This window comes from Pezoporus flaviventris, unplaced genomic scaffold (genome assembly GCF_033815535.1).
Source record: "Pezoporus flaviventris isolate CSIRO_AGI_PZ_B2104156 unplaced genomic scaffold, CSIRO_AGI_Pfla_v1 ptg000013l, whole genome shotgun sequence".
Lineage (NCBI taxonomy): Eukaryota > Metazoa > Chordata > Aves > Psittaciformes > Psittacidae > Pezoporus > Pezoporus flaviventris.
This window is the reverse complement of record NW_026892561.1, coordinates 1,393,942-1,418,381: the sequence shown is the minus strand read 5'-3', so window position 1 is coordinate 1,418,381 and position 24,440 is coordinate 1,393,942. Positions and strand designations below refer to the sequence as shown.

Below are 24,440 nucleotides of genomic sequence, written 5' to 3'. Positions count from 1 at the left end.
CCAAGATGTTCCATTTATTCTGCCCATGGCAGAAAAGCCGGCCGCTCATCCTGCACATGTATCCATATATACCATTGAAGCAGAAGGAGCAATAGCTGCTTTCCAGTTCCCCATCCAAGCAGCATCCCCCTATCCTTCCTTCCCTTTCAAGAGAACCAGAGCCTCTGTGTATCTGAGCATACCAGGGCATATCCAATACTCTCAGTGTATCTGTTCTACTTCAAGCAATGCACAGGAGGAAGCTCATTGCTGCAGGAGGAATAGAGCTGCTATATAGTCTAACAACACTGGTGTCCCCAGACTGTTCTTCCCAATTCAGTTTCCACTCCTTCAAGACAATCTCTAATACAACGGACATTTTAAGTTAAATACAATAAATTGAGAAACTGGGGTATGAGGCACAGCAGCTTTACATGTCACATTAGGCACTATTGGGCTGGTTGAGATTTAGACTTTAATAGGCTGTATTTTGCTCCACATCACACAGCTGCCTTCACAGAAGCTGCATATTAGTGCACATTCTGGTGCACGTAAGATCAAAGAGTCTTTCCTTATCTCAAAGGAACCTTCACAAACAAGACAAGTGAAATTTAAAATCATGCAGCTACCAAAGAGGGCAGGAGATAAAGCTTGTCTCAGCCCATTGCAATAAAAACAGAGAAAAGTAAAACTTAAGAAGAGTAAGCACATTCAGCCCCATGAGACAACTGCAAAGCATGTCTGAAGGTGTGATTTATAACACACATCCAGTTCCCAACATCTTCTGAAGTGTTTCCAACTTCAATGCACTTGGGTGAGACTCACAAGCAGATTGAGGCCAACTTAACAAGCCAGTCGGATGACATTCTCCCACTCCATTTGCAAACTGCTCATCAGTACTGTGTAAGTTCCTAATGATTCCCTCTAGCAAGTAACTGTCTCAGCATCAGGCCCTGAGCACGATGAACCACCATTCTGTGGGGCAGGGTTGTTGCACTGTCGTCTCCTTGTTCGTTGACCTCCTGAGCATGGAGACCAGCTGGCCCAGCAACCCCAGTTTCCATTAATGGCAGCATCTGCAAAAAAGAACCCAAAGCCAGAAAGAATTGTCAGAATAGAGCAGCTCTTTCCATGGGAATAGCTGTCAGCTTCCATGAATCATATTTAATACAAACAGCTCTGCCCCTGTCCACACCACTAACAATATACTTGAGTCAACAACAAAGAGTGATTGTCTTAAAGATGCTAATTCGCTGTTCAATATTTCTGGTGTTCATTCAAACTATACAGCAAGGACAAGGGAAAAAACCCAATTAGCTTTATATTTGCTTGTAGGATGTTTCTCTCTCTGCCTTAGTCAAGGCTAGGTAAGAAAAACAGCAACTCAACTTGTGTCAGCCACATTCTGAGGTGCTAGGGGAAACGTTAGCACGTTCTTCTTCAATGAGCAACAGCTTGAATATTCAGTTTTCTATCCATTGCTTTTCCTATAACACCGTTTCTTCTGGACCCTGAGCATGTGAGTGACATTAATTCAAAATCCTGAGAATGATGGAGCTGAACTTGGAGGCAACACATAAAAGGAGGAAAGGGGCGTGAGGAAGGAAGTTACATGTTGATAAGTGGAGGGATGTGAGCCTTTGGGGGGGTCGGATGCGATTATGTGTGTGGTAAGCAGACTGGAACAAGGTGTAAGAGACTCCACAGTTTAAAGTTCCATAGAATTCCTTAGAAACACCTACAAAATTGACCCTCTGCTCGGTGAAATCTTGGCTTAAAGCACTTTTCAGCCTGGCTTAGCTGGGACGCAGTCATACAGAATGAATACTGGATAACAGACTGTAAACAAAGCTCAATGATAGATGCAGTACATCAAATTGTGGGATGGTGCCAGAGCTCGGAGTGCCTGAGATCTGGTATTATTTAGCACCTAAATTAATGAGCTGGAAGAAGTAAACAAAATGATTAAATCCACCGATCATCCTAAACTAGGAGTTGAGAGCATCAGTTGGAAGACAGCAGTGATAGAAAAGTGACCAAGAAGCATTAGTAAATGCTTCAAAACAAGATAATAAGATTTAAAGATTAAAATGCATGGTAGCATATCTGGGGGAAACCAGTTTGCAACAAAAGGGAAAAACTTAAGAAACAGAGCTGTTGGAAACCTGAGGCTTGTCGTGGATTGTACATTAGGTAGGGGGTTGAATTCTGATACAAATACTAGGGACATTTATGCATGTTAGCGCTGCAAAATAAAGCCACCCCCCTGTGAGTGGCAAAGAAATACAGAAGAGGACAGGCAAAGCGTATCTGTCACCTTTGCAGGACCCTAACACCTTGTCAGTTGGTCTGGGCATAGCGGGGACAGACAGCACATTACCCCCCATCCACCAGCTGCAATCCCTGGACACTCCTAAATATATCTGGGACTGTCTCCATGGATCTGGGATCCACCTTACCTTTCCTCTCGTTGATCTCACAGGCAGTGCCACTGTAGCCAAGGGGACACAAGCATTCATACTCGGTTCCTGAAAGTAAGCAGAGATGGTGGGACTAGAGACTTCAGGTCACAGCTCCCTCCAGATGCCCATTTGTTTTCAGGGCTTCATCTTCTGTGAGGAAGGGACAGCAGGTGAATTATCAGCATCTTTCTCTAATGGTGAGAGTATAAAACAGCAATAAAGCAGGGAGCTGTGACTACCCTGCCATCCCTCTCACCTTCCTGGTCATTTGTTCCCATCGCTGCTATTGTAGCTCAACCTCAACTACACCAGCGCAGCAATTCAGCAAGCCAGGGTACCACAGAGTCCCTCTGCTCCTCTCCAAAAGAGATTATCTTGCTAGAGCTGAGAGGGAGCAAACTGCAGGATCAAGAATGAGCACCTAGGACAGGAGCATTCCAGCTTGGCTTTGTGGCAGAGGAAAAGTCCCTGTAACCCTGCTTTGGCTGACCAGGGCTGGGATGTGCATCCCACAGCAGAATGGGAGCTCCTGCTTAGGAAAATAAATGGTCATTTAAACCTTTTGTTGAGAAGATCCTAAAAGAAACTCTAACCTGATTCAGCTCCTAAAAAGTTAGTTAAACAAGGGTAATCACGAGACAAATCCTTTAAGTGCTACAATCAACTAGCTGGTACGTGAAAGGACGGTCTCTGCATTAGATGATACATTTAGATGATAACGATTCTCATCAGGACTTTTGCAGATGCAGATTGGAATTAGGCACTTGACAAAATGGTCCTTTTGTTAGAAGCTCCCATCACATCATATCTCTCTGTTTAAGCAGTGCAGTTTTCATTCAATTTGATTATTTTTCCCCTTCATTTTTAAATCACAACCTGCTTACAAAGGAGGACAGCTTCTGCTAAAAGCGGGGGGAGGTGATGGTGCTAACTGCGCTTGGCACTTGTATGGTGCTTTTCATCTTCAAAACGCTTTTACAAACACTAATTAATGCTGAGACAGTAGTCACTTCTCTAGGAGGATGGATGCAGTCTTAAAAGCAAAGGAGGAGACTTAAAGATGTCAAGGCTTTCTTTTTTTAATGCATAATTGAGAAGGAGCAAATTCTTCCACAGAATTGATACAGATGGTCACCCCCATTTACAAAGACACATCCCTCGACTTTACCAGCTTTACTTCCTGGAGGCACTGAAGAAATAGACCAACTTAGATACAAAAAATTAATTACCTGGAAAAGAAACGACAGGAGAAACAAAAGAGTGGATCACTTACCAACCTTACTCGCTCCCCACATACTCCCAGCTCATTTCATTCCTAGAGAAGGGGTGCAAAATCCACCCACCTTGCAGAAAGGGGATGCCATTGCTGTGGCAGGGAGCACAGCGACAAGAACTCGTCTCCATCTGAAACTCATCAAGAGCCCGTCGCAGGTTTTCTTTTACGGTGATTGCATTGGCCAAGTCAGTTGGAGTCACCAGCTGATACAGCGGCTCTGCCTAGAGGGAGGGAAGAAACTGCATTCAAACCCAGATTTAAGATGGTGTGAGCATCACTGGGCTCGGTGGTGGCATAGCTGGAGAGGGAAATAAAGGCTCCAGGTTTCCCATTAGTATTCCCTTAAACCTTGCAAATGACAAGGCAGCGACATCAGGAATACTCACAGGGATCCTTCCCTTGGTTTATACCACCAAAGGAGTTGAAAATGCAGAACAAAATACAACAGTTAGTCAACAAACTGGCAAAGAAGTTTCATTGAATCCTCTCTCATCTATTCTTTTGATATTGACATTTTCCAACCAGTTTTGCTCAAACTTATGTTTCCTGAGTGCTCTCCCACTCTGATTTAAAGAAGGTCCCCCCCAAACCCACCCACAAGAATCTCCTTCATTCCTCCTACAGCCACACAGCACAGCCAGGGGCGCATGATCACAGGCATTCAAACACTTTCACTATAACCACTTCACATTTCAAGGCTGATTTCTCCCTATGAAGCCAAGATAAGGGTTTCCACTGCCTTCAGAAGGGAGAGGATAGCGATCTTCATCTGCAGATGGGGTCAGTAGGAGAAGATATGGGGGTGCAGAATACAGTGAACATGCAGTAGGGACCAACAAGACTTCGACCTGCTCATCTATTTTCCTCCTGAGAACAAGGGAAAGTTAAAGAATGGTCTCAATATTGCCAGTCACCCACTCATGCCAGAGGCATGTGCTCAGTCTACAAGAAATAGAAGATAGAAGAATGTTTCAATAAAATAATGCTCATTTCCTCCTGCTGCACATCCTCTCTTCATCAATTAGGTGATCCATGCGTTGCCTTTTGAATTCAGATCATACAAATGAGGAAATACACTAAGAGTGACCTGCCAAGTCCCTTCAGCAGATGATTTATGAACTGATTTGCTTTAGTTTTCCCTAACTAAGCATTCTTGGGCTGACATTTAGTCACACTCTGCTGGTACTTTTGATCTTCAAGCCCCACAGGGGTATTGGCATGGAAATGAAGGATTATAGATAACCAAATCCAAACTACATCAGTCCACTGGGCAGCCTGGTCACTGATGCCAGGCAAGACAACATCAGCATTTCTTGTGGGAGCATTTTCTGTACGTGGGATCTAGCACAGAGGGCTGCAGTTCTGTTGTCTTCTGCCCAGATACCTCCCAGGGCACTTCTGAAAGGTCAATCCACAGCACACCAGGGGTTTGGGAAAGCCACCTCTGCTGCAGCAGGTGCTAGGCAGGCACTGGCTGTGTTTCCAAAATAGGGATTTTTGCTTTGTTTCATAGTTTTTTTTTAGAATTCATCTCGTTTTTAACGTAATGTCGGGATTTTCGATGAGAAACAAGCACCTTTTACAGATAGATTTGCTGCCTAAAATTGAATTTCACCATTAAATCAAATACAGTAATAGAATTAACTTCCAACACTACCAGCCCAAACTCCTGTTTAAAAGGATATTTTCTCACACCTTTGTACTATTCACTCTGAGTGAGCTTATTTTGACATTAAAAATGATGAGCCAGAATAGCTCCATACTTCTGCTCACTTTTTACTCTTACAGTGCCCTGCAGTTCTAAACCTCTTCAGGATCAAAACCCCTTCACTTTTCAAAACCTAACTGGTATTTCTAAGGTTTAGCTAAGCTGCATGAACACCCAGGCCTGGATGGTGAACTACCTGATCCTCTGAACCAGAGAGAATTGCTGCTGAGTAGTCACTGGTGCTCACAGAAGGCAGAAGTTTGGAGAACAAAAATGTCCTTATAAAATATAAGCTGCCAGATATGTATTATTTGATAAGTGATACATTGGTAAAGCAGATGCATCGTCTGATCTGCTTGGTAGGCAGCAAGTGACCACATCTGCATCACCAAGTTGGAAGGGTTAAAGCTGTTTACGTCACATACTTCCAACACATCACACCTTTGATTTTCTGAACCTTCAGTCTTAGAGAAACTAATTTGCATTACACACATCTATTATTTGCCCCATAAATCTCCCTGTTTTCTTTAAATCCTGTTTATTCAAGCGCAGAGCTCTCCAAGCTGCTCTGCCAAGTGAGGCTGAATGAAGTGATGGGTACAATACCTTTAGCTTTATGATTTCAGGGTTGTACTGTACAGCATCTCCCCACTCCTGCAGGAGCACAGCCGTCGGCAGGTCTTTGTAAGCCAGTGTGGTAATGTGTTCACTTGCTCCACCACAAACGAGGATGATGAAGTCTTCCACATACTGTTTTTTGGAGGTGCTGTCTGCAAAAATGCATTCAGGAAGTGGCCAGCTCTGCTCAGGTATGTCTTTGTGGATTGCAGTTGAATCCCAGACTGGTTTGGGTTGGAGGGGAACTTAAAGCTCATCCAGTCCCAACCCCTGCCACAGGCAGGGACACCTTCCACTAGAGCAGCTTGCTCCAAGCCCCTGTGTCCAACCTGGCCTTGAACGCTGCCAGGGATGGGGCAGCCACAGCTTCCCTGGGCACCCTGTGCCAGCACCTCAGCACCCTCACAGGGAAGAACTTCTTCCTAGTACAAGATACTGATATTCTGAATACAAGATATTGAGATACAAGCTGACAGCTAAACAGCCCTGTATATGACCCATTCCACCGAGAGGGCAAAAATGGGCCTCTTGAAGAGAAAAAGGCCACACCTGAAGCCTGGTTTCCTATCCTGCATATCCTGTGCCCTCTTTGCAGCAATACTCCCACCCTCCTCTCCTGCACCCTATATCTTGACCCTAAATTTCCTCCCTATGGTTATAAGCTTGCAGGTCATTCTACAGCTTGATGCTCCTCACCACCATGAATACTTCAGGTGCATCCTCCTCCCACTGCAACACTCTCAGCTTCCCAGATGTCCCCTGAGGCTTCCACAACACCATTACCTCCCTATTTTCCCCATTTGGGCTTTTTTTTGGATGCAAAAAAGAGCATGCTGGGCTGCTCTGCTGAGCGCTGGGTTGATTGGTACCAGCACCAACCAGGCGGGTAATGGTTGACCTGTCCCTGCTTTTCTCTGGGACACCGAGCAGATATTTCTTCTCTACCCAGCAAATAAGCAAGCTTTGAGACATCTGCACCTCTGCTAAGCAGGCAAGACCCCAAAGTCTTGTTTTCACTATGACAAATGCTAGAAATTAAATGGGAGAAGTGCTTCATGCTTACCTCCAATCTCTTTTAGAAGGGATTTACAGCCAGCTTCTGTTATTCCAAGACTCAGATAGACGCTGTAAATATTTGCACCAATGTTAAAGCCACGCTGTGCACATTTCTGGACATCACTCAGAGAAAAACCTTAAGTAGACACCAAAAATTTGGAGTTTTAATAGAAATGTTTGATGTTTTATGCCCATCTACACAGAAAATGGGAGTTGGTAAGTATTTTTCCTTTGGGAAAAAAAGATGTGATGAAGAAGCCTTTTTTTCTGGATATTTAACAAATCTATATACAATGAAATTAAATCTCTGCCTTTTATAGAACTCCAAACCCAAGGAGAAATGCAAGGTAAATGCTGGAAGAGGAGGCTTTTAATTGCTAACCCAGCTGTATTGGGTTATGCAGAGCTGCAATGGGTGGGAGCCTGGGCTGTGACTTAAACACCAAACGTCTTTGACAAAGGACTACCCACCACTCATCCCCATCATCAGGAGCCAGGCTTATTCAGAGTACCAGATGAAGCAGCTTTTCCTCCCTTTGATACCTCACATCTCCAATCCTTTGCTGTTTCATGGCAGTTTCTCCATAAAGCTCTACTACAGTGATTTTTCATGACATATAAGAATTTCCCCTAAAAATCTGCAAATCCTTCATATATTCTTCTCCAAAGCCCTTGCTGACCTGACACTCAAGAATATTTAAGCAGTTATCATGGTGAAACACCAGATACCACACTCAAGTATCTTGTTTCTTTCTCTGCTTTTTTTGTTGTAATCCCCCATCTCTCCCTGAATTCTTTACTTTTTTTAGTTAAACTCATGTCTTGATGATACAAATGAGCCTGTACATGAGTTTACATAGCTCACAACACAAGTATTGCTGTAGGCTTGTCCTGTTCTTATGCTCTCCTCATATCTGATACTGGCCAGTGTCAAGATCAGAAGAGAAGACTCACTGAGTTTTGGGCTGACATAGGATGGCCCCTATTAATGTTCATAGTCACGTACACCTGAGGGCAGGAACCACTATTTTATGACATCCTTGTACAGCACAATCCAGGCCTCTCTCCTGCCGCCTTTCCCACTGAAAGCATTAAAACATGAAGCACAGCCACATCTGGCATATTGGATTATATGTAAGAGAAGTGCAAGTACTAACTATATGATGTAACGTTTGATACTACATAGACTCATAGAACAGTTTAGATTGGAAGGGACTTTAAAGCTCATTCAGTTCCAATGCCCTGCCATGGGCAGGGACACCTTCCACTAGAGCAGCTTGCTCCAAGCCCCTGTATCCAACCTGGCCTTGAACACTGCCAGGGATGGGGCAGCCACAGCTTCTCTGGGCACCCTGTGCCAGCGCCTCAGCACCCTCACAGGGAAGAATTTCTTCCCACCTGCAAAAGAAGGCCTGATTTCCAGTACAAACATAATGGATTTGAAGGGAAAAGCGTGGATTCTCAGACTAGACCTACCAATCCCCAGAGAGAACTTACAGCTCAGCTCAGCTCAGCCCTGGGGGTAGTGTGAAAATGTTGGTACTACTGTAGGACCCTCATCTAGGTCAGCACATGCTGACAAGTAGCATTTTGATGCAAACAGTGATTCACATTAGTTCAAAGGAACACGGCTTGTGAGGGGCCCACACCAACAGCTGAGAAATTGGGCAGGGCTAATGATTTGAATATCTGAAATCTGAATCTCAGTTCTGTCCCTCCGGGCTGTATCTAACTACGGCATAAGCAACTTCCTAGACAGCAGAGCGCAAACTGAGTCACACACAGCAGAGCCCACAAAATGCTTCTGCAAACAGACAGCGAAGGCAGTTACTCACTCCCATGCCAATGAATAAATAAGAGAGTGTAGCTATTGATTAATGTCACACGGCACGCTCTGTCCTCCACAACAATCATCATTTCTCGCAGAAAAGGAAGCCAGAGTCAAAGAGCAAGAGCAATGTCAGGCACAAGAGTCACCCAGCAAATTATTTACTGTTTCCTACATGCTGGAACAGCTCTCGAGGCGAAAGGTGTTTCAAAACTGTCATTTGAAAAGCAATGGAAAAAGAACTTGGGTGAAGGTTTTCAAAGCTAACAAAAGCATTCAGCTACACGATTCCCATTCATCTCAACATCTTGTCAGCCTCCAAAACGTGTCATCTAAAATACTTGCTACAGGGCCCTTTTTCTGTGAACTGGCAGCACCCATAGCTTGAGAGCTAGATGAAGCCCATGATGCTGAGCACGCTTTGAAAACCAGGCTCTTTATTCACTGCCATAAAGCACTTATACTGCCATATTTCCTGCAGGCTTTCTTTGAGATGTTGTTGACTCCTTTTTCCACTATGTCTGTTTTCTGACCTCAGACCTGAACCATCACTGGGTGTCTGCAGAGGGGTTTGCCCAACCAAAAAGCTGGCTCCAAAGCTTCTTCACAACCACATACCTGCCTTTTGGAGCTCACTGCTGTTCATGACTAAAGTGTATTCGTAGATGCCACCGACAGTAGCCTCCGTGATGTAATGGGTGCCATAGTCTCTGTAGAGCTCTCGGTACTCCCCGTAGCTGTACTCTGATGGGAGCTGATGGAGTCTCTGCAGGAACTCGTAATGCAGCATCAGGGCTCGGGGCTTCAGCTTGTAAGCAGCAACAGCCAGCTCAGAACGGGCATGAATGAATTTGCTGGACTACAAGAAACACAGAGGCACAGAAGAATCCACAACTGAGGGACGATATTCTTGTGACAGCATGTAGTTATTTGCTATTAAATAATGAATGCTGGTCAGGATTTATCAATTTAAGTTTGCAACTGGAAATCTATAAATTTAGCGAAACCAAACCTTTTAGTAGCAAAGTTTCTGAAAATCAGGATTCTGATGGGTATTAGAGAGGGTAGAAGGAAGAGGGAGAGACACCCATTCCAAGTAAGGTGATGACTTAAGGCATGACTAGGACATGGGCTCCAGAGGCTCCAGGCTCTGCTCTGACAGATGCAGGGTGCAAGGACACAAGGAGCATCCCTTGAGACTGCTCTGCTCCTAACACTGTTGACCAGCCTTTGCCTCTCACAAGCTATCCTGAAAGATTAGGAAATCTGAAATCCTGGTGATTTCTATGTGAAATGAGAATTCTGATCCAAATTTATATTTGTATTACACAGAATATGCCATTAATGAAACTCAGAGGAAAAAGGAGACACAAACACACACGTATTTAAATGCCTCTGTGTAGATATGTGTACAGGGATAAATACTATGTCTCCCCATTCTGGCATAAAGGTCAAGAACAGAAGAGGTGTTTTGTTGTGTTCAAAGGATTTAGCGTCCATTTTTTTGGGGTCCAGCAGGACAAGCACATTGGTGTGTGTGTGTGAGTGTCAATGTAGAACTCTGTAGCTTAAATCATAAAATCAAGACTTAGTATTGGGTTTCTTTATGGATATATGCAAATGCCTCTCACACACCCCTGATCTTGTCATGGGAAATGCCTCTTTGCAGGAAGGAAATGTGAGTTTAATAGCAACATGGAATACTCTGCCGTTCCCGAATGTGCTTTATACTGTAGGGAGAGACATAGATCAGTGCTACTATTAAAGCATTGACAAGAGCTAGGTTTGTTTACTGCAATAACAGATAAAAAAAGAGAAATCAAATGATGCTGCACACTACCTCAGACTAAATCTCATAAACCAGTCCTAGGAGTTATAGATTAAAGCATCTCCAGCCAGCTTAAAGTGAGCCTCAGATCACAGCTACGACCAAATCTCTGCAGACGGGACTGGAAGTGATTGTGCCATCCTTATTTTGTGTTGTGCGTGAATGAAGGGGTCAGTGATGTACTCAGCAGACAGACCACATCAGCCAAAGTAAAATGGGATGTATATGTGTAAAATTAAACCCATGGAAGGCCTGCTAGCAGGCTTTGGTTTACTTTATTGTCAATGCTGCCCCACAGTTGAACACCTTGGCTTCGCTGCTTGCATTGCCATTTACCGAAGCGATAGCTCCTGCCTTGCTGATGCCCCTAAAAGAGGGATGGCTCTTCATGTGGGAGATGATATTCAGCAATGATGGCCCAGACATTGCTGAATATCATCCATACAATGGATGCATATTGTGTGGATGATAATAGCCATCCACATAACAGTCTGTGTGTAGAGGTGCAGAAATTTCCAGAACTGGAGAAATCCTATATGCCCTTCTTTCACCCCATATTTCTCTACTAGTCACTGTAACCCACCCATAAGGCAGAGAGAACCTTGGGCTCCAGTGTTCACTAGCTAAACCCCAGTTCTACCTGCACAGATTGCCTTGGAGGAGTCGCTGCGTTGCCTATACACACTGACCTGCCAGACTGCTTTGGCATCAGTGGTAAGACCTTCTTAATGGCCGGCAGGGCAAGGTGCACTGCATCCCATGGCCAGGGTACAGCACCAAGGCCCTGTTAGCAATGTCACTTGTACATCTACTAGCAAGTCCACTGTATGGAAGAAAGGTCATTTGAAGTGGCTTCTCAGTTTCTTTTCTTTCTAAATGACTTCACTACAAACATCCAAATGTGGATGCCCAGCAGGACACCGGGCGATTGCAATAGATTGTGGCTGACTTTGGAGATCAAGCAGTCTGGATCCTGGCCAACAGGTGAATAGAAAAGCTCCTAGATGCTGTAAGCACAGATGATGTTGTTGTGGCCTTAGTAAAACTTGACCAACACAAACCGTAAAGTCCCATCAAGAGGAAGTATTTCATGTACTCTAGTCAGGGCTGCTGGCCTGAGGATGAGGGTCAGACCGATACACACACACACATACAGACAACATGTTAGCAGAGGATTAAGTGGAGCAGTGCTTACAGTTGAAGAAAACCTTTTCATCCTTTGAATGAACTTCTTGAACCTGTTGTCATTTGAATTGTAACCAAGTTCAAACACTTGCGGTATTCTTACACCAAAGCTGAAGCTAGATTGTGAAGCTTTTGCCTTCAGGACACTGCTTTCATAATCTGAGTAGGAGTCGTATTCAGTCATTGTAAATTCATATTTGCCTTTGGTCTAAAAAGAAAGCAAAACCAACACATCTAATTTCCTGCATAGCAGTTGCATACCCGAAGCACAGGGAAGGAATACAGATACAAATATACTTGTGAATTAATGCTTGCACTTTGAAGATGAAAAGCCTTGTATAATTGCAAAGCACTATTATTATTAACACTGGTACTTCAAGAGTACTTGATTTACAGCAGCAGGAAAGCTACTATCTCCTCTGTACTGCAATGACCTTAGGCTTTTACTTAGTATGTCGATCTCATGCAAAGAAGGTGAATCTTGAACACAGGCATCAATTAAACTATGAATTCTGAAAGGAAAAGGTTTCCTAGTGGGCAACACTCAAAAATATCATGCTATGTCATCAAAAGCATTAAGGTCAAATATATAACATTTGAAGTACAGCTTTGAAGCTTTCACACAAAGCATGTGGCGTGTGGCTACATCCTAGGCTCTTGCACAAGGGCAGCTTTCCCAGCCCGGCTCTTGAGGCACTCTACAATGCTGGGTGGCTTTTGGGCCCTCTTGCACACATTGCATCGGGATTGTTAGGCTCAGTTTTCACAACGACAAGGTCCGACTGAACATGCATCTTGCATGAAAGATGCACTTGCATCTGTTCAAGTGCACACGGATATTGTAAGGGGATGTGTCCAGCTTCATAGAGAAGAGTACATGGGGTATGATGATGTTCTAGAAGCAGGGCTAAATTCAGTCTCATTACATTGGGTATCATGAATTTTGTGATGCTTTATAAAATGATTAATAATGAAGCTTTATCAGTATTTTACACTAAATGTATTGGAATACACACATGTATATTTGCAGGCAAATCTGACACATACCTCTGGTGTGTAGCTTTCTACATTGTACGGCTTTCTGAATCTTGTGTCCATGATATAATGGGGAGAACATCCCCCAGCATAGTACCTGTGATCAAGAACTAATCCTTCCAAGTTGTTTGTGAAGATATTTAATCTGTACATGAAGCATAACAGCAAAATGCTAACATTATTATCTATTTTAAAGGAAAGATCAAATGCTTTGGCTGAGAATGGCAAAAGACTTCTCTTTGGCTGAGGGCTCCTTGTTTCATACTTGGACAGAGCCTTGTGTGACATGGTCTAGTGTAAGGGGTCCCTGCCCATGGCAGTGGGGCTGGAACTGGATGATCTTAAGGTCCTTTCCAACCCTGACTATTCTATGATTCTTTATTTTGAAGCCCCAAAAGACAGTTTTGCCTCTTTCCCTGCCTGACCAACGCAGTTGCTCCAGAAAAACTAACAAGAAGGAAAAAAGAGAGTCAAATTTGGACACTTTGATGGATATGAAAAGTAATTTACACACCCAGCTACAAATGACACCAGAGATTCCTGCCACCAGCACCAGCAACTCTTGTAGCCTGTACTGGAACTCTCTGGGAAGAGCAGAACAAACTGGACCAACCAAGCTGCTGTCCCACCAGGCTGCCCCCCCTGAGCATCCCCAAATGCCCGCACTAGTATAGCAGCAGTCAGCAGGATCCTCAAAGACAGATTTGCCAACCCATGTCATTAATCCATACTACTTTTTAATTCACCTTTCTTTGTTCTGATTTATCAGTCTTAGTCTTTGACAGGTTGGTCAAAGATCAACCAGAGGTCAGTAGAGGGAACACGAATAAAGGTACTCAAGCAATTGTCCTTGAAAACACTGGGAAGCTTCCTTTTGATTTTAGTGGATAATGGACAGTAATCTTAACCTAAGAAAGTATGCAGCAGTGCAACCTTTTTAGCTGAGGTGATTAAACCCCATCATTTGCTTTTCCTATTGCTCCTGTTGCTCACTGTCAGGACTCCCTCACATCACCCTCGTAGCACACAGCTGAGGACATGGCACTCACCCCCAGATAGTAACAAGAGTCATTAGATGAGAATACACCAAAAAGAAGATGAATTGCTAACAGCCCATGTTGTGTCCTATTAGCACTCCAGTTCTCCATTAGATCTGCCTCTCCTTATTTTGGGGAGAGGGACTTGGCGCGATAATGACTCCGAAGCTGTAAAATATTAACTCTAATTTTAGAATCAGCTGGAAAGAAGGGAAGGCCACTGAAAGCAAATTACTGAGCAACTGGAGCTTCAAAGAGATGAGAAGCATGTTCCTATAATTGTCCAACATTATTTTTAATTTTGATTAAACCCAGAAGTACAAAGCATCAGCAGTGACATGTGCAGCAGCTGCATCTCCAGAGAGCAAGAAGGAAATTATCATTTTTTCCTTGCAATATGATTTTTCTGTGGTTTTTTTTTTATGTAAAAAGCATTTTTTTTTCCCTGCAGAATGAGAAAAAATTCTTTTCACACAGTCTGATCTTACAGAAAGTTGCCACAGTTTTAGCCTGTAAAAGCTGGATCAATTCAGACTTGCATTTTAATCCCCACAAAACTGCAGTTTGCTAGCATGGAGGTTAATCCTTCCCCACTCGCACAAAGGACACAAATTCCACAACCTCTCACTGTCCTGAAACAAATCCAAGGAATTTTGACCTCCCCTCACACCAACACAAAAATACCAATTCAAAAATACAAATCAGGTTTCAGTGTTAGGCAATGCAAGATCATAGAATCACGGAATGTTTTGGGTTGGAAGGGACCTTAAAGACCACCTAGTCACAAACCTACTACGGGCAGGAACACCTTCCACTAGACCAGGTTGCTCAAAGATGCTGATTTAAGTCACTCTGTAATGAATGATATAGAATTATCTTCAGATTTTAACAAACCTTCTTTTGCTTTTATTTCAAAGTCACAGTTTGAAGTAGTCTCTCAGTTCCTAAAGGATGGGACATTCCTGCTTCCCACAGACTGGATTAGGCCAAAGTCTAACTGTATTTTCATCTGTGCAAAATAATTGGATTATAGAAACTCTCCCAATGATTCATTTAAGTGTAAGTACCTGTAGACATCAGAGAAACCTTTAGTGCTGACACTTCCCTCTTTACTCACCAAGTTTTGGCTACACAAAGAGCTCACACAGGCCCTTGTACAACATTTGTAAACCGAGCTGATGGTCTTCACAGGGTGCACAAGTGCCCTTGGGTATATCTGGGACTTTTACTCACCTCGTTTCTCTCCAAAAGGCTCATAGAGTCAATAAGGATTTTCCCATCGGGCTTTGGATCAGGACCCCAAAGGCTGTCACATCTTAACTCCTGGATACAGTAGTTGCTGCATCTTTTCTCTGTTCGACATTTATGTCTGCAGCCACATAAGATCATTCTTATCCCTAACTCAGGAACCACCTCATGAAGGTCACTGACTTACCCTTTGGCCAGATTCTCTATTCCCCAATATTGCTCCATCTTCCGGTCGCATTTCTTAAACACTTTTTTGCAGTTCTTTTCATCTGACTGGTCCCCACAGTCATCATCCCCATTGCAAAGCAGCCTCCGTGGAATGCATCTCCCTAGGATGCAAGGTGTAAATCGCTCATAAATCAATCTGTTATCACACACCCTGACTCAGAGCCTAGAAACGGAAAACTCCTGTAATGAATGGTCCTATCATGTATGGAAGATATTTCTTCTCTATCTGCATTGATTTGACAAACTCCACCTGCCCAGTTTGGCTAAAAACTTTCCTAATCTTCTAATTCCTTGTTCAGCCTATAAAAAACATCAACACCCTCATTAAAGGTATAAAACACACTTTTTTGTTGCTAAGATCTTTTAGTTTTGAGAACACATGCTGGAGATGGTTCACCTTCTTCAGATACCTTGTATATGGTATTATTTCCCTCCCCCCTTCCCATGTACATAATTACTGAGGTTTCCTTTGGATACAGCTAACTGCTGTCCTGCTTTCCCATGCTGGTACAGTGTCCCTGAGTAATTAGTTGTTAATAGGGATGGATGGAAACGGCATTAGGCCCACCATCACATCTCTTGGGCGTGGTGTCAAAGATGCCCTTGGGCATGTGTAAGAATGCATGTTCTCCTGTTGCTGTTGGATCCACTTGTGCTACAGGTTTTACTGATCTAACTGGGCTTTAATTTCCTATTTGGAGATTTTAAAGACATGCTTTAGACTGACAGATGTTGTCTGATGGCTCACTCAAAATCACTGATATAAACATGGCATAAATCACAGCATAAACATGGCTGGACCAAGGCCAACTCCTGACATCTCTTTGGCCCTGCAATCTCTTGTAGAAGCAGAAAGTTCAGCGTAGTGGTGTCAGAGAAGCCACCTGAAAACCACCACTCCTTACCCCCTAAGTCCTTACCTGTAACTGCACACACAAACCCATCACATCTGACTTTATTCCTGCAAGGATTATTTGTAACACAGTCTTCAGTTTCTTTATCAGTGTAATCACAGGGATCTCCATTGAACTGAGAAGGTTGTTCCAGGCGGGCGAATCTGTACTGTGATGAAATAAAAAATATTGACTCAAAGTGCACAGAAATTGGGAATTTTACGCTTCCCTAGTTAAAAAAAAAACAAACTTTGTGTTGGGAGAGCTGATCTAAGAGTGCTGTCATGTTAGAAAAAGAAGTGTCGGCAAAGAAGCGCGATGCTCGCAACGTGCCTCATCTCAAAGGTTTCTGATCTGCCACGGTTTCAATTCTACTAAGGAAGGATTGAGGACTGCAAGGGATGAAGGAAAGTTTGCTTTTCTTTGACAGTTTGTTTAAATGAGGCTGACAGAGTAGTGCAGGCATTTGCAAGAGGGAGGAAGGATTCAGTTACATCTCCTCTCTTTCAATTAGCACTAGTAACGACATCCCTTGTTATTTTCTGTCAGTGTATTTACTTGGCCCTCTGCATCATTAGGGATTTTTTCCGCCCACAACACTGCTGTGAAGCAGTCAATTACTCTGTCCAATATGTTAGCCCTCCTTTTTTCCCCAGCTTTTCAGATTAACTCTTTGATATGAAGCTTCACTCTTCCCAACTCCCATCACTGGTTATTCCTGCTTAAGCCTGGGAATGGCTTCTCCAACTTGTTAGCAGAGGTCTTTTTAGCAATGGGGATTTTGCTCTTCATGCTTCTGAGATCATTACTTTCATTTGATGGGGCTTCTTAGGTAGAAAATGCTTGCTGCAGACAAGAAAAAGCATCTTAATCCTGAGAGGCAGCATCTCCAGGTCCCATGGGGGACCATTAGTGGGGATGGTGCTTTCCCCTGATGCTGGAAGAGGACTGTGTTGGACACAAAGGTACTGCAAAGCCTGGGCTTACACTTCCTTATCAGGACAGTGAGATGGCCTGGAGTTACTGGGGGTGGTGAGCTGAAGAGCTAAAAGCCACCTGAAAGCAAAAGCCTGTAGTCTCACCTCACAGGGCTTTCCTTGGCAGCTCCCTTGCTCTTTGCCCAACCCCATGGACAAAAGAGGCAAGGATTTGCCTCCTGGTTTCTCAGGCTTTGTGCCTAAACCACAAACACTCACCCTTTTCTTTTGGCAGGGGTCACACTGGCTCCATGAGGACCACGTGGACAGCATGCAGTCACGGGGCCGCGGCAGGTCGCTCACGGACCGGGTATGTCTGCTGTCGGCCATGCTCTCGTTGGTACCGCTGAGGTTAAGGGACTCTTTTCCACCGCTGCATTCAGTGACGCAAGAGCTTCAGGGTGTGAAATCACTGAGTTGTGAGGACAGAGCAACTTGGCTTACCTATAGGCAAAACTACTGGCTAAAGAGAACTAACGCTTGCTAGACCTCATCGGATCTTTTATGCAATCTCTAGATTTCACTACTGTTATTGATTCATACTGGGATTGATTTCATACTGGTATTGATTCTATATGAAACCCAATCCACTCTTCAATACCCAAGAGGAGACCCACTGCCCAGGAGTAAGTCTGCAGAGCACTCAGCAGGGGTACCTCCAGGATACACGTTTGATCTAGCATGGAAACTCAATCCATGTCCCCACCAGCCTAGGGGTTTATCTCAAGCTGTGCAAGCCCTACCAAATAACGTGGCCAAGTGGCCAGCAGTCAAATCTGCACCATCAGTTGCCGCCCTTGTGCCATCGCTCCCTGCTGCTTGCTATATGGGAAGGACTTTGGTACTTTGCTGCCATACATGATAAACAGCTCCAAGGTCAGACATGTCCATGACAAACACCAGGCCCGATGCTAAGGGCTGGTGTGCATTCAGCACATAAACTGCATAAACACCTCCCTTTGTTGAGCAGCCTATTTTTTCTCTAGCTGGCCAAACCCTTTAGTCTTTAGACTCTATTCTCAGTTCACAATAATCATTAACTCATTAATCCCATTCATCCCAGTAATGAACCTGAATCCCAGTCCCCTCTCGCCCTCTCACATGACAACTGTCTCCTAGGTTTCCATGATGCCACAGCTAAAATGCTGCCTACTCTTTTGACAGATTCAGTATTTCTGATTAAATCCTCATCCTGGACAAATGCTTCCTTGTAGCACCTAATCTAAGTGGGAAGCTTTAGTAAAACGTTGACAATTAGTTTCTTTTCATACCTACTTTGACAAGTAAACTACAACAGTGCTGTTCCCAATTCATCCACCAAGACAAGGAATAGCATCAAGTACGATTCAGTGCCTGGCAAGGGGCCCTCCCATTACTGAATATTGAAAATCACATGGAATATAGGAAGTACAAAACCTCATCAGCTCACTGAGGCTTGAAAACAGAGCTCAAAGTTCAGAGAACAGTGGAAAAATACTTAGATTGGAAAGATTACAGTCACTGATTGACCACATTCCTCTGGAAAAGCAAAATGAATTAAGCTAGCAGGGAAAGAAACAACTATCAGCCACATTCTCGCCATTTATGTACCGAAAGAAAACAAAGCCCTGTCTCTCCAGCACACTGGCAGGCAGCTAGCATAGGAAGAGGTTGCATGTTGCAAGCAGAATTCCACATTACAACGACTTGTCATCTCAGGTTTACCAACAGGATTACTCCTCTAAAGGCAGACACATGACACTACATGACTACTACACAAATCGACATCTTTTGCTGTTCATTAGAAATACAGAAATCGCTCAAGACAGCAAGTATGTGCCACACAATGTGAGAGCAGAGTCTGCACTGATTTTCACTCTATACCTTAAAACCTCACAGGCATTTCTTCAGGAACATTCACTTACCCAAAGCAATGAACAGTTAGGATGCAGAATAGGGTGTAAAGCAGCAACAGCGTGATAGGGTATGGAACAAAGGTGGTGCGTGTTGTGCTCATCGCTGCAAGGTACCACCGGCGATTCGGAGCCATCACCGTTCCTGTTCTGGCTGCCAAGGGGTGGTTTGAAAATGGTTCAGGTAGGAAAAGGTTGTTTCTGCACACTGTAAACAGCAGATGACCCACCACCTGGCACGTTCACAAGGTAGATGTTGCAATTGTTGGTGCGCAGCTTTCTGCAGGCAAGTGGGAAGGAAGCAGAGATCTGCCTAGAAGCAATTCACGCTTTCATGTGTAACACTCCCTCCAAGGGATGGGGAAGAATGAATATTTCAACAAATGAAACATACTCGAGTCTTGGCAAGAGGGAAATGATAAGTAAACTAAAGGCTTTCTAAGAATGGAGTGCAAAATCATTTATTGCTGCTTTTCATGTCTGTCTTCCAGAGGAAGGCCAGGCATGAGGCATAAGCAGCCATTCTCATGGCTCAGGGAAAACCTTCATCCCCAAACGGCCTTTGCTGTCCCTCACTCGGGCTACAGCTGCAGGGGAAGACAAAAGCCCCAGCCTTGGCTGGGCCCTTCCATAGAGATTCAGTGCTCCATGCATCTGAAGTCTTGAGCCCTTGGAAGCAAGACCTGTCAGGGTATCAAATTAACTGTCTTGGTGTTTTCTAGCTACAATATTGAGTCATTTGCTCTCTTAAATGGTCCTAACTGGGGCAGAGAACTCACCAAGAGCTGATTCCCATCAGTTCAGTTGGGCTTTCAAAGGAAGCTCAGGGTCTTCAAAGCCTTGCAGGGTTCAGTTGCCTGTTGCACCTCTTCTCACTTCAGGTACAGCTTCTTTATCCCAGAGACACAACAGTCTTTCCCTTCATTTTCCTAATCCGTCTTAACCTACAATAAGCATCTTAGAGGGACAAAAGCTTTCTGAATCTCTGTTTCCCTGAGCAAAGGGATGACTATAATTGCATTTTCCTACCCTTTCTCTGCTGGACAAGCAGTTCTTTGCAGAGACACAGTCTCACCCTGTGTGTGCAACTATGGCTTTTAACAGCACAGTCTCTCATGCTGGAATAAGTCTTTGAGTGCTTTAGCGATACAAAGAATAAATACATTTTAATTTGCTCACTATGTGAATGATGGATTCTATATATTAAATCAATCATATTCACTAATACTAAACAAACCTGACATCCACAGCATTACTTGGCCAAGTACTGCACTTCTTAACGTGCCATAGTTACCTTACAAATGACATTATTCTGACTGTGGAGCTGTGTCTCTGCAATATAAGCAATTGGCTGCTGCATCTTTCTAGTTTGGCAGCTTGATGATAACACTTTAACACAGAGAAGCACATTAACTGAATCCTTGTAGGAATCTGCTCCCAGTAAAAAGACTGTGTTCCAGGCAGCCAGCTTTTTCATTCAAAGTTACTTAGCACACAGCCAGTGAATAACTGCCCTCTAGACATGGAGGACAAACTGTTAGGAAAGATGGCTTAGGCTGTGCAAAGCCTTCTGTTTGCCTTTTTTGCCTTACTTTTTGTTTCAAATGACTTTGCCCCACACTGAACCCAAGATGCGGTTATGTGATACAGCTTGCTCAACCTCTGACACAATTGATTTTGCTGTTAATCATTTGTCTATGACCAAAACCGAAAAACCACTTACAGAAAAGACCTCTCCATACACGGGACCTTTGCTGGCTGGGAAACGCAGTACACATCCAATATTTCAACAGCAGCAAAAGAGAAGCTAAGATTATAAGCACAGAGCACCCTCTAGATTTAACTGCGAACCATGACAGTGATCCCAGGATATGAACCTCTTAAGGCAATCTGCTCCTGTTTCGTGCTTGTCTCTGTTTTGTTGCCTCTCGCCATGAACATCTTGGTGGTGAACATGCCTGGTTCTGACTTAGCAGAAAGAAATTAGGTTAAAAACAGGAGCAGGGACCCAAGAGACAGCATTTCCTACAGGTTAACATGATTTTCAGAGAGACTTGCAAAGCAAAATCAGATTGACCACATAATTTATAATCAGGTTTAATTTGAGGTAGGTCTAACACATAAAACTGATGGCAACAGCCACAGCTCATTTTCCGCTTCCTTGTAGTCTGTGGCAGAGTGGGTCCATGGATCAGTGGGAATGTTGCCTTGTAACACCGCCCATGTCCTCTTTCCCTGGTCCTGTTCCTTCTCCATTGCTGACAGTAATAGCCGTGGCCGTCTGCTGGGCTGTTTTTAAGTCCCAAAGCACTTAGTGCTAACAACGTTGTAAGTCACTGGGTGTGGGTTTCATCACAGTTGAAAATGAAGCCTCAGTAGTGTCCATCAGAGCTTTCAAATGTAACGCATCCTTTGCAGAGATCGTAACACCAGTGCAAGTTTGTGACCCCTTGTTCCCTGTAAATAAAACCTATGCAGTTTCATCAAACATGGGTTTTGTTTTAAATGGTAGTTTCCTGTCCAAAGCAAAACTGTGAAACACATCAGAGATGAAAGGCCCTCCCTGGGAAAGGTTATATTGAAGCCAGCAAGCACTTATTCATGGTATTGTTAGAGCACTTATCAAAACCAGTTGCTTTCTCTTTATCTTTTCATTCTCTGCTTTATAACTTATAATGCATTTCCTTCTGCAGAAGAACACAGCTGGCTCATTCACAGGTAAGAGGAGGTTGATTTTAATGGTGAAAAACATAAAGTGGCAAATACAAAGGAAAATTTACAAGTAAGAAACCCTAAAGACTGTTTTCAGATTCACTACAACTGACTCTGTTGCATCACCACTTTTGTTACCAACACAGTTATTTTCTGGTGGTGAGGCTGGCCTCTCAAAGGCCCTCGACATGAAAAACTCACCTTCTTGAGCTTAAGCCGCCTTTCCTGGCCCTTGATTCACTAAAAATAATGCCTTATAGTGACTCAGTTCAAAGTGGGCACAGGTTCACCTACGCTGAAAGCTCTGATTCTAAGGTCCCGTGAAGGTGATAAGACAGAGGCTGCAGTAATTAGTAGCCAAAGAAAGAAAAAGCCACCATGCCCCATCCCTTTTCTCCATTAGACCTCAAGATAACACTGACACATACTATTTTCAAGCTAGAAATAGCATTTCTTTTTAAAGAAAACCCAAGACATTTATAATCTCAATGTGTAAATGGTACAAAATCTACAATGCAACATCTTACAGCGCTGTAACTTCTGCTTATTTCTAATACAAGCGGCTCCTGACACCGAGAGCTTTTCTTAGACCTCTAATAACTATCTGCTGAAGAAGACAAAGATGCCACAAAAGATCTTCACACAGCCAGTACCTGGCAATAATTCTTCATAATCCTTTATTTTCACAAACGTCTGAGGCTGAATGGCCATTGATTTGCTGCCCATTAACCTGGCTTCCTTTTAATCTATTGTGATTTCCTTTCTTTGCTGCTGAACGGTATTTATAGAAGTGGTGCTGTGGGAGCTACGAAACGGGGTTGAAAAGCCAGCAAATAATATCAGATCTTAAAAGACCTTTCCTAAAAAAGGAAAAACACATTCTGTAGCTTAAAGCCCCTTAAATAGGAAGCATCTGAAGCTATTGTTCTCATTGAGATTTTTCAGGTGCAGATAAAACATTTCAGGGGTGATAGATGGGCCACAGGGCAAACACGTCCATTGAGATAAGACCATTTAAAGGTCTAAAAACTAATAGCTGGAGAGTCGTTTCACTAATAGACCTGATATTTCCTGCCTCCAGTAGGATGATTTCAGAAAGAGACAGGCAATGGTACAGGTACTCAGGAAATCATATCAGGATATCTCCCCATATTCCTCACTGTCATCCTGAAGTAGATCAGTCAGTTTCCCCACACTTTCAGACAGCCAGTGATGCCAAAGAAGTGGTTTAATACACAATTCTGTTAAAGACACTTCTTCTTTCCCTGTGCCAGGTCTCTGATTTACCTTAGGAATGAAAGTGAAAAGAGACAAACAAATGAAGGCTGTTCATGGGGTTGATCCTAAAAAGCAAATTGGTATGAGAAAACCAACTTGTGGAAGACCTCATCGCAAGGTACCTGGAAGAAACACTCTTACAATTCATGACTTCTGCAGTAATAATATCATACAACAACCAGGAACAGGGGGTTAGACCCACTGAGTTCACATACAGGAGCAGAACCAGAAGCAGGGATAGTGTATGCAGCAGTAAGGACAGTGATAGTAGTAGCAGTAGTAGTAGTTTAGATGCTTCTGCAGATGAGCCAGTCCCACATATTCACCCAAACCTCTGTTTTCCAGTTGCCATGTGGACTTTTACTTCGTCCATTCACCACTTTCCATGTTGGTTCAGAGAGACAACTGTAGACTATGGATTCAAACCTCTGTAGAAAACTGCCAACAGATACCCACTTCCATGTCTTTGAAATGATATTCTTCTGATTGAGAACAGTATTTGGCAGAAAAGTAGTAAATATGAACCTGACAGGACAGGAGCTCTGTAGAAGGCAAGGTAAGAAAAAAGGAAACAGTGCATGGAAACATATCACAACCTAGAAAAAGAAAGAGGTTAGCTTATCTGTCACAGCAACTGTCACTGTGTAGTGATTAAAGCACATAAAACATTGCCTTTAATCCTACATAAGCCAGTTAAAATTGCAAGTTCCCAGTCTATACAATCAATTGCTTTCCCTGAAGTCACTGACATGGAAAAGAGAGATCATCTGAGTCCTCCCTTCTGTAAAACCTGACTTGTGTAAAACCTCAGCTTGCACTTTGATTCTGCAAACTGTTTGCTAAAGAAATTCTCATTACTGCAGGACGTCATGGCTTTAATTAGCATTAGTTAAATCAGGACCAGTTTTTGAACTAGTCACGTTTGAGTTGGATGCTGTCATATACAATCTGGAAACTCCTCATGCATTTAAATCACACTAATGTCAATGTAATATAGTACCTTGGCAGAGCACAGTAAGAATCAGGGTTTTTTTTTGTCCCCTTCTGAAAAGTGCCAACACACAACCAGGTCCCTCCCACTTTGATGTTCCTTACCACCACTGGACCAAATCTTAGAATCATAGAATAGAATCATAGAATAGTTAGGGTTGGAAAGGACCTTCAGATCATCCAGTTCCAACCCCCCTGCCGTGGGAAGGG

At 43.4% G+C, this 24,440-nt stretch overlaps 1 protein-coding gene across 2 annotated transcripts; it reads right to left on the bottom strand.

Annotated features, from left to right (window-relative positions):
• Positions 1–437: 437 nt before the first annotated feature.
• C8B (complement C8 beta chain) lies at positions 438–20,775 on the bottom strand. 2 transcript variants are annotated; one of them, XM_061451122.1, is made up of 12 exons: positions 20,030–20,775; positions 17,578–17,731; positions 16,409–16,550; positions 15,448–15,589; positions 12,988–13,120; positions 11,951–12,148; positions 9,546–9,786; positions 7,107–7,235; positions 6,032–6,195; positions 3,785–3,938; positions 2,439–2,507; positions 438–1,055 (listed from the first exon to the last, which is right to left on the bottom strand). In XM_061451122.1, the coding sequence occupies exons 1-12, from the start codon at positions 20,044–20,046 to the stop codon at positions 904–906; spliced, it is 1,695 nt and encodes a 564-aa protein (XP_061307106.1). In that variant the 5' UTR covers positions 20,047–20,775; the 3' UTR covers positions 438–903. The 2 variants fall into 2 exon arrangements, with proteins under 2 accessions (XP_061307106.1, XP_061307104.1); XM_061451120.1 differs by lacking the exon at positions 20,030–20,775 and adding an exon at positions 19,263–19,441.
• Positions 20,776–24,440: the final 3,665 nt, after the last annotated feature.